This window comes from Phoca vitulina, unplaced genomic scaffold, assembly GCF_004348235.1.
Source record: "Phoca vitulina isolate PV1807 unplaced genomic scaffold, GSC_HSeal_1.0 scaffold2, whole genome shotgun sequence".
NCBI classification, from domain to species: Eukaryota; Metazoa; Chordata; class Mammalia; order Carnivora; family Phocidae; genus Phoca; species Phoca vitulina.
The window spans coordinates 59884256-59895685 of record NW_022589705.1 but is presented as its reverse complement, the minus strand read 5'-3'; the positions used below and the strand labels follow the sequence as shown (position 1 = coordinate 59895685).

The following is an 11430-nucleotide window of genomic DNA, read 5'->3' as shown; positions in this document are numbered from 1 at the left end:
TGCAAAGGAAAAGTTCTTAAAGGAAATTAAAAGTGCTACTTCAGTGAACACAGGAACGAGGGGCACCTGAGTGGCTCAGTCGGTTAAATGTCTACCTTAGGCTCAGGTCATAATCTCAGGGTCCTGAGATCAAGCCCCGCATTGGATTCCCTGCTCAAGGGGGAGCCTGCTTCTCCCTCTCCCTCTGCAGCTTCCCCTGCTTGTGCTCTCTCTCAAATAAATAAATAAAATCTTTAAGGAAAAAAAAAAAAAGAATGTGAAACAGCCTTATTGCTGATATGGAGAAAGTGTGAGTGGTCTAAACAGAAGCTCAAACCAGCCACAACACTTGCGTAAGCCAAAGCCTAATTCAGAGCAAGGCCCTAACTTTCTTCAATTCTATGAAGGCTAAGAGAGGTGAGGAAGCTGCAGAAGAAAAAGTCTGAAGCTAGCAGAAGTGGGCTCATGAGGTTTAAGGAAAGAAACCATTTGCATAACATAAAACTGCAATGTGAAGCAGCAAGTTACCCAGTAGATCACTAGCTGAGATAATTAATGAAGGTGGCCACACTAAACAACAGATTTTCAATGTAGACAAAACAGCCTTACATTGGAAGATACCATCTAGGACTTTGATAGCTAGACAGGAAAAATCAATGCCTGTCTTCAAAGCTTCAAAGAACAGGCTGACCCTCTTGTTAGGGGCTAATGTAGCTGGAGTCTTTAAGCTGAAACCGATGCTCATTTACCAATCCGAAAATCCTAGAACTGTTAGGAATTATACTTAATCTACTATGCCTGTGTTTTATAAATGAACAAAGCCTGGTTGACAGCACAACTGTGTGCAACATGGTTTACTGAATATTTTAAGACCACTGCTGAGACCTATTGCAGAAAAAAAGATTCAACCTTACTGTTCATTAACATTGCACTTGGGCACCCAAGAGCTCTGGCAGAGATCTACATTAAGATTAAGGTTGTTTTCATGCCTGCTAACCCAACATCCATTTATTCCACAGCCCATGGATCAAGGAGTCATTTTGACTTTCATGTCCTATTAAGAAATACATTTTGAAGGTTATAGCTGCCTCTTATGGATCTGTGCAAAGGAAACTGAAAATCTTTTGGAAAGATGCCATTCTAGATGCCATTAAGAACATCTGTGATTCATGGGAAGAAGTCAAAATAGCAACATAAACAGGAGGAGTTTAGAAGAAGTTGATTCCAACCCTCATGGATGACTCTGAGGGGTTCAAGACTTCAGTGGAGGAAGTAACTGCAGATGTGGTGCAGACAGCGAGAGAACCAGAATAAAAAATGGCGCCTGAAGATGTGACTGAATTACCGCAATCTCATGATATAACTTGAACGGATGAGGGGCTGCTTTTAATGAATGATCACAGAAAGTGGTTTCTTGAGATAAACTCTACTCCTGAAGATACCGTGAAGATTGTTGAAATGACAACAAAGGATTTAGAATATTACATAAACTTAGTTGATAAAGTTGATAAACATAGTTGATAAAACTGACTCCAATTTTGTTTTTTTGTTTTTTTGTTTTTTTTAAGATTTTATTTATTTGACAGAGAGACACAGTGAGAGAGGGAACACAAGCAGGGGGAGTGGGAAAGGGAGAAGCAGGCTTCCCGCGGAGCAGGGAGCCCGATGTGGGGCTCAATCCCAGGACCCTGGGATCATGACCTGAGCCGAAGGCAGACGCTTAATGACTGAGCCACCCAGGCGCCCCAAAACTGACTCTAATTTTCAAAGAAGTTCTACTGTGGATAAAATAGCTATCTAACAGCATCACATGCTATAGAAATCATTCATGACAGGAAGAGTCAATCAATGTGGCAAACGTCATTGTTATCTTAAGAAATTGCCATAGCCACCCCGATCAGTCAGCAGTCATCAATACTGAGGAAAGACCCTCTACAAGCAAAAAGATTACAATTCACTAAAAGCTCAGATGATGGTTAACATTTTTTAGCAATAAGGTATTTTTTAATTAAGGTATATTGTTTTTCTTTAGATATAATGCTACTGCACACTTAATAGATGTCAGTATAGTGTAAACGTAACTTTCATATGCACTGGGAAACAAAAAAATTCATTTGACTCCCTTTATTGCAACACTCACTTTATTGTGGTGGTCTGGAACCCAACCCACAATATCTCCAAGGTACACCTGTAGCTGAATTACAGGTGATTTTTTATTATTATTATTAAAGTGGTGAAACTATTCTGTATGATACTATAATGGTAATACATAACACAATGCACTTGTCAAAATTCACAGAACTGTGCACCACAAAGAGTCAACTTTACAGTATGCAAATTTTAAAAAATCATCTAGGAGGTTGGGGAATCTCAGGATGGAATGCAGGCTGTAACAAAAGAATCACGTGTAAGATGTGTAAGACAACTTTACTCATGGGAGTGAGGGAAAAGGTAATAACCTAAATAACTCTGAAAATGAGTGGAGTTTGTAAGACTAAGGGCAAAAGGAATACACATAAGTATACTGTACTCTGATAAAGTTATTTCCCATAGGGGTATTAGATAATAGTTCTGATAATGTTATACATGTGTACTTAAATGGGACAATTAAATAAATGGGTAGCAGATGATGAGAGCCAGGTTTCTCATTGTTGGGAGTGGGAAATTTACAGATAAGCAGAAAGAAGAGTCTTGAATGAGCCATATGGTAATACATTCAAGTTGGAGCCATCAGTACAAAGTCATGTTTAATTTAATATAAGATGGTCACATATAGAAATTTTTACAGATATGAACATATACTAAGTTAGTATATATACATAATTTTCTCGCTCAGAGAGGGCCTAAAAGCAACAACACCCAATAATAGTAAGTACCCTAGCTTCCAGATCCTGGTTTCTAATACCATTCTCCAATAAAAAGAACCAGGGCTCTTCAGAGAAATTTCTAATTCTAGGACTGGGGTGGAAAATATACATGATGAGCCTGGAGCATCTTGCAGTGCCAGAAAGTAAGGAAGTGCTAAAAAACAAATGAACAAATAAACAAAAAAACCCACACACTGATGGGGGTATATTAAAGAGTCAAAGGAACCAACTGAAAGAGTTCCCAATAGCCAAATCTGGAACAATATGAGCAACAAAGTAGTATTGGATCATAACCCAAAGTATAAAATATCCATGAGTTCATATAAATGAATGAATAAATAAAAACAAATGTATTATATCTTAATAAAGCTGCTGGGAGAGAAAATGTGCCACAATCCAGCTATTCAACTCCTAGGTATGACCCAAGAGAAATTAAAGCATATATCCATACCCAGACCCACATACAAATGTACAGAGCAAATTTATAACAACCAAAATTTGGAAACAAGTCAACAGGTGAATGGTAAACAAATTGTGGCACATCCATATAATGAAACACAGCTCAGCAATAAAAACGAATGAAACATTTACACACATCACAACATGGATGAATCTCAAAATAATTATGCTAAATGAAAGCAGCCAGAACCCCACCTCAGAAAAAAAAGAGTACATTCTATATAATTCTATTTATATAGAACTCTAGAAAATGCAAACTAACTTACAGTGACTAAAAGCAATTAACTGGTTACCTGGCAAGAGACTGGGATAGGGAAGTCTAGGGGGAAATATTACGATGGGGAACTAAATGTTATGACATCAGAAATTTTATTTTATCTGGGACACAGCAAGTTATTTAAAAAAAATGTTTGCTGAGTGAAGGTTTACCCCAGGTACACCATAAATGTTGAATAAAGGTATGTTAAGACTCGTCCCAAAATATTATAGCCTTATCTCCCTCTATTATCTTTCTTTTATTCTACCAAATCCAAGGCAATTCTTCTCCCAAAGAAATTATACACCCTATACTTTTGTGCATAATCTCCTAGATCTGAAAAAGCAGTTCAAGGTCCATCTCAAATGCCTCATCATTAATTCCAATTCCTCTGATCCACCCCAGTTAAAATTGTGTTTGCACTGCATTTTGTTTACCACTACTACAGCATGTAATATATTCTGCTTCCAATTATGGAAATTTTCACACATATCATATATCCATCTAGAGAAGAACTGTGCAAGAGCATTGCAATGATGGAAATGTTTTCTATCTGGACTGTCCAATTCAGCAGCCACATGTAACTACTCAGTACTTGAGATGTGTAAAAATGAGGAACTTAGTTTTTAATTTTATTTTAATTAAATTTAAATAATGGCTACCATATTAAACAGCACAGATCCAGAGTCTAAGCTCTTTAAAAGCAACACATAATATGGACCCTGTATTCCCGTTGGCATTTACCACAGTGCTGTGCATTTAGTAGGCATTTAGTGTCTGTTGTTGGGTCTCTAAACTATTAAAAAAAACCTCTACCAAAACAAACTGTAAGCAAACTGTTTTCAAATAAGAAAATAAATATTTAAAACCTAGGAAAGAATCTACTCAGAATAGCTCTAGTAATAAAAGACTTACCAAAACATCTTTTACATACTAAATCAAGTATTTCCCGAAATCGATTTGTCATTGGTGGTAGAGGTTTTAGATCAATTTTCCTGAAATCCTCTGGACAATCATTTTTTGAATGGCCATCTTTTTTGCAGATGCTGCATACTATCGTTGGTGGCTATACAAAGGTAAAAAAATAATCTAATAATCTAATAAACTATTGAGGGACTCATCATCACTTAGAGAGCAGGTCCAAAAAGACTCTTTTACGTAACTCAATTCTGATAACCTGTGCTTCCAGGAGGTTTAAAAAAAAAATAAAAGAGTATTAATTAAATACAGCGTTAAATGTAAAAACCGTATTTTAAGTTAACCAATTTAACTCTTCCTCCCCACTAAAATGATATTATCAAGATCAGATTTACCCAGAGATGTGCTATACAGGAAATCCTAGAAGACGCAATATGTATGGGTTAATGCAAACATTTCAGTCAGCTCCCAAGATGAAATACGTGCATTAATTTAACCTACTGAAATCTTTAACAAAGTAGATTATAAAGAAATTTCAAGTGGCACCTTTCATTTCACTCCAAACATCTTCTATCTTCATAGTCAATCAATTAGAAAACCCTCACTTGGCTAGTTGGTTCAATTTATTACATTAACATGGTACTCAAGAAACCAACTGTAGGGCTGAACTCAAAAAATAACTTCACTTCATACAAGGAATAACTCTTATGCAATAGCCACAAAGTTAATTGCAAACCCTATACCACCATTTAAAATGTATTCCAATAGACTACCAGCCAGGTAGTTAAAACAGTAAAAATGTATCCCAACTAGCTGAAAAAAACATACGGTGAAGGAAGAGCATCATTCTTTTCTTTATTATAAAATGCCTAGATCCCAGAGAGCCTCTTCCTCCAGGATTAGCTTGATCATTTACCTAGCCATGAACTCTGATGTAAATTATATACAGAAACCTCTACTTGTGGGAATGCTGTGCTATGAGCTAATTAACAATACCATTGGAATTTTCATTAGCTTTTCAAAACTTTTTTTTTAAATGACATATTTAAATTCTAGAAAAGGAATTTCTAGGGGGAACAAGTACAGAGAACAAAAAATGTACACTGCAGTTATATAATTATGAGGCTTTTCTAAAAACCTGCCATTTAATTCATCCTTTCAACAGTCCATATGTCCTAAATACTGCAACCCCCCCCCCCAAAAAAAGCAATAGATGTATCCTTACAAAGAATGAAGAAATACAGATTAGTAATTAGGTTAAAAATTTTAAAGATTGTCAATAACTAATTATTGATAAAACAAAACTGGATAACTTTCTAGGTTTTTAAAAAAATATTCTACTTGGTTTACACATGATCTATATAATCTTTTTTTCATCTTGGGTGCTGATATATCAATTATGTACACTGCATTTGAAGCAATGTGACTTAGTTAGAACTTTCTTTTATTAACAAAGTAGTTACTGCTTATTTTCTGTTACTGGGGTATTTTATTTTCCATAATTTATCAAGTTAAAGTTCAGATTATCCCACTTTAAAAGTAGAAAAGTTAAGACTCCATTAATTTATAAAGGATATGCCAATATCCAAAGAAAAGCTCAATGACAGAGACAGAATCTGGATTCTTCATATTTTTGGTTCCTGATCTTAAGTTTCTGCTCATCTATCTTTATTAAATTTATATTCACTCACCCCATGTCAAAACAAACAAACAAAACTTTAAAGTAGAATACTATTAGAATTTACAAACCTTGTATTCTTCTTTTTAAAAGAAAAAATAAACATAAAGTTTAAAATATTTGCTGCCTTTGCCAAACTGATTTTCATAAAATATATGATGAATCCTTTATATGAGAAAGTGAAATAAACCAACTAGTAATAGAGTGCTGAAACCTTTTGAGGTTTTATATACACTCTTTAAAGACAAGTATAGGAAAAAATGTAAAAAGGAAAAGTGAAAATATATATCAAAATATAAAAGTCTACCATCACAGAAGCTATTTTTACATTTCTGAATCTAAAAACTATAAATAGTCATTAAAAAAACCCATAAAATCTTACAGATTGTTTACAAAATGTATCCTACCTTGCCAGAGGTTAAAATAAACTTATCAAACACATAATATAATTCCTGGGTGGGGTGGTTATCATCATCATTAAGGTCAGAAGCATCTTCTGTAGCTTTGCAGTTGCAAGAGGTAGCAGATGTGTCAGTGCTCACAATCTGATGTGAACTCTCTGTTTCTATATTTGACCTGCAGTCTGTACCAACAGATTCATCTGGGTCAGGGGATTTATAATCAATGCAATTACATTGGCTGAGTTTCTTTTTTAAACAAGTTTCTGAAGGTGCTAAATCATCTTGTTTCTTATTTGATTTTGGCTCTAATTCACTGTCTTCACTGGTAGAAAGACAGGAAGATTCCTGTTCGAGTTCAGCCAAATCTAGTTCATTTACCAACAAACGGTCATCTTCAGTAATACATCTCTGTGATGTACATTCCATTTCATCATATTTATCAGGCTGACCTCTTTCTGCATTTATTTTTTCTGTGCTTTCTCCAAGTAGAATGCAACAATTGGATGCCATATTGTCAGACTTCACTGGTTTCTTATTGCTTATTTTCCCCTTCTCTTTTTTCATAGAATCCACTGTAGATTTATTTCCACCCTTCCTCTGAGGACAGGCAAAATACCGATAAGCTGCCCTGAATCTCTCCACAACATATTCATAAACAAGCTGGCTGTTTAAGCTCCGTGCAACATTCCTCTTGACTGAAAATGGATCTAGGAAAAAAGGAAATGGTCAGTTGCTAAGTATCTACTAACAAATTACAATTCCAAGTTTACCCAAAAGATCTGAACTGCTATACTGTCAGCAGAGTACATTTTCCCAAAGCTTTCCTAACCTAAGGTCTAAGTGGGAGTTCCTATAAACTGAGTAGGGGAAACACAATAGCAACATCTTTGTTTCTGTCATAAAATAAAAATGTTAAGGGGAAAAGAGAGAAAAGAATAATAATCAGGATAATTAATGAGAGGTTGGACGAGGACACCAACTCAGTAATTAGACAAAATTTCAATGATAAAATTGGTAGATAAAGGCATACCGTTATGCCTTCCTATACTGTCATTAGATGAATTTTTCAAACCTCTAGGACCCATTCATAATTTTCATCTCTTGTCACAATATTCTTTAGCTACATACTCCTTGCAATTTAAGCAAATAAAATATAACTAAAACTTTCAAAACTTCAAGTTAAAAAATATGATTTTAACATTTAACTTCAGTGAAATCAGAAAATGTAAGGAGAAATTAAAAAGTAGGAAAAAAGAGATCTAAGAAAGTAAAAATCAAACCAAAATTTAAATTTTGGTCCAGTCTAAAGTGGGTATGCTGAAAAGGCTTATATCAACTACATCCTCGTTATTAAGAAAATATAAAAGACCTCGAAAATGCTTATTGAGTTTTTGGATTTTATAAGCCTTAAATACAAATATGCCCCAGGAAAAAGGAACAAATGGATGACATCCAAAAGACAATACACATTTTCTCCACTACTGAAGATCACTAAGTAAAAGGATTAACATGCAAGCTTCAGATTGTTAACGTTTGGGCATCTGTTAAGTTTTTGCTGTTATCTAAGTCCACAGGCTGTTCTCTAAACCCAAAAGCTTTTCCTCTCCTTCTAGAAGAAGAAAAAGAAAAAGACAAGAAGACAAATTATGATAGCTACAAGCTTTAGAGCTCATTTATTTACTTTTGTAAGTGTACAAGATATACGTACATGCTTGAGTGTGTAAGAGTATCTGTGGGTCTAGAGAAGGCCAACAGAGGACAGGCAACAAAAGAATGTATTGTCTAAACAGACTAAAACGATGGACAGAAATTCAATTCCTTATCTATAAAAAGTGAGTGAAATGCTGCATGATTTAAATTTTCTAGAAACCATTCTATTAACTTGCATTCTAAAGATCTTAATAGTCTCAGGATTTGATGTAAAACTTTTTTGTCAACATCAATTTTTTTTCTTTTTCTCAAATCAATCTTTTTTCTCTTTAGCTTAGCCACATTTAACAACTGAGGTACTTTTTTTTTTAAATGTTTTTGAAGTATAGCTGACATACAATGTTACATTATAGTTTTAGGTGTACAACATAGTGATTCAACAACTCTGCAGTTATGCTATGCTCACCACAAGTGTAGCTACCATCTGTCACCATACAATGCTATTACAACACCACTGATTATATTCTCTATATATACTCTGGTGAGTTACACATTCCATAGAGATGAGGTACTTTAGAAAAAACAATGGAAAAACTGGATTTTCAAATTATATTTTAACATAATTCTGTGACAGAAACTTACAGGAATACTCTAAGATTGTTTTGAATAACTTTTCTGTTTTTCTATATTTTTGAAATTTTTCAAAAGAATTAAGAAATAAAAATAAAGGCATGTAATAAGCTAATAACCCTAACCAATATATTTATAGATTTGAAACCTTAAAATTAGTATTAATTCTATAAAACTATCATGGACTTGATAAAGAATTTACCTGACATATATAATGACAACCTAGTGGCATATATAGTGCTACAAAGCCAAGGGATATAATTTATTAACACTGTATTAGAAACAAATGATGAGTGGCACACAAAAACATATTCTCCAAATGAAATATAACATATCATCTCACCTTCAATGGCTATTCGCCTTTTAGGCCAGTTTTTGTTTTCTCTTGTTAAAATATCTTGTATCCGTACACATATGACATATTCTTCCAAAGCAAAATCCAGTGTGTAAAATTTTAGCAGCTCTAACCACAATTGTCCCAGGGATACCTGATTTGGTGTTCCCAATGTTAAAGGAGACTGGAAAAGAAAAAATACTTTTAAGTTCCACAAACCTACAGAATCATTGAATTTTCAGTTTAAAAAGACCTTAGAGATTACCTTTACAAAAACTGAGGCATAAAGAAGTAACTTCCCAAGAAGCAGTTTGTGACACAGCTGGAAACACAGTCCTAGTTTACTGACTCCTAGAATTTTTTGTTCTTCCCACTAAACCAGTGATTGTCAACCTTGGCTGCACATCAGATCACACTGGGAGCATTAGAATACACTAATACCTGAGGCTCCATATCCATACCATTCCTACTCCCATACCCTTCCCAAGATTCGATTTAACTGACCTGGGCAATGGACTGGGCAATGGGATTTTTAAAGCCCCCTAAGTGATTCTCATGTGCAGCCAAGGTTGCAACCCACTACACAACAATTACTACAGCTCCTTATTGTAGTAATTACTTTAAAAATCTAAGTAAATGCCCTGGGCTTTCAAAAGCTAATTCCTTCATTCAGCAAACATTTATTTAGAACCTACTGTCCCTGGAACTGTGCTGGGGATATAAAAAAAATAATGAGCACTCACGCTTAAACATAATGGTCACTATGCATCATTCACTCTTTTTAAGTGTTCCACATATAGTAACTATTAATTCTAACAACTCTATGAAGTAGATACTACAGGGCAAGGATTTGACTCAGGACCACCTGGCTACTGAATTTATGTTGCTAATCACTGTACCTACCATACTGCCACTCAAATAAGGTAAGGTCCTACCTTCACATAGTATTAGGAGAGGAAGAGACAATTTAACAATTACAGTAAAGACTATGTGCTAAAATGGGCCTCTAAATTAGGAGGATTTTAACAAAAGAGGTAATACCTGATTCTAAAGGAATTAGCTAGATAAAGACTGGCTAAAAGTGACCACTAAGGAGCATAAAGACATGAAACAGTCATCCACTCATTCAATTCTACAACTATTTATTGAGTGCCTACTATGTGCCAGGCACTTGGGACATATCCGTGAAAAAAACCTCAAGATCTTGCCTTAGTGGATCTTACTTTCCAGGGGAAGAAGATAACAAAAATCAAGTAAATTACATAGCAAGTTAGAAAAAGCAAAGTACTGTGGAAATAAAAAAAAAATTTTGAGTAGAAGAATGGGAGTATGGGAGTATGACATGGTTTCATTGTTAAATAGTGTGGTCAGGATAGGTCTTGTTAAAAAGGTATGATTTGAATAAGAGGGAAAAGTGTTCTAGGAATAGGAACAGATAGAGCAAACACAATAAAGAGAAGTGTGACTAGCTTTAAAAAGAAAATCAAGGAAGCTAGTGTAGTAGAGAAAGGGTAAGAAGAGAAGAGAAAAACAAAGGGCTAGTCAGTAAGAACTCCTCAGCTTTTATTCTAAATTAAATGAGGAGCAACTGAAGCATTCTGAGTGTGGAGAGGAGGAAGGACATGATATGACTTAAGTTTTTGAAGAACCATTTTGATTGTTGTGCTGAGAAGAGACTATAGTTGACTCTTGAACAACATAGGGGTTAGGGACACACCAACCCCTATGAGGTCAAAATCTGCATATAACTTTTGACTCCCTCAAAACTTAACCACTAACAGCATGCTGTTGACCAAAAGGCTTACTGATAACATAGTCAACTAATACATATTTTATGTATTTATTATGTACTGTATTCTCACAATAAAGTAAGCTAGAGAAAAGAAAATGTTAAGAAAATTATAAGAGAAAAATATTTACAGTAATATGCTATATTGAAAAAAAAATCCACGTAAGTGGACCTGCACAGTCCATGTTATTCAAGGGTCAACTGTATAAAGAAAAATGGTAGACATAGGGAAACTCATTATGAGGCTATGGTAGTAATCCAAGCCAAAGATGATGGTGGCTAGGACCTGCATGTTAATGGTGCAGGTGGTGAGAAGTGGTAAACTTCTAAATATATTTTGAAATAGAAATGACAGGATTTCCTGACAGATTTGATACAGGGTATATATAAGAGAGAGAAGTAAAGGATGATTCCAAGGCCTCTGACTGAGCAACTGAAAGGATGAAGTGCCATCAACTTAGATGTGAAC

The 11430-nt window shown here is 34.8% G+C and overlaps 1 protein-coding gene across 8 annotated transcripts in view; it reads right to left on the bottom strand.

Annotated features, from left to right (window-relative positions):
• TUT4 (terminal uridylyl transferase 4) overlaps window positions 1-11430 on the bottom strand; it is a 124126-nt gene that overhangs the window by 32249 nt on the left and 80447 nt on the right. For all 8 annotated transcript variants that reach the window (XM_032428971.1, XM_032428937.1, XM_032428996.1 and 5 more), the window contains exons 13-15: window positions 9182-9356; window positions 6565-7265; window positions 4477-4627 (exon numbers count right to left, since the gene is read on the bottom strand). In XM_032428971.1, the coding sequence (XP_032284862.1) occupies window positions 4477-4627; window positions 6565-7265; window positions 9182-9356 (1027 nt within the window). The remainder of the gene's footprint in view (window positions 1-4476; window positions 4628-6564; window positions 7266-9181; window positions 9357-11430) is intronic.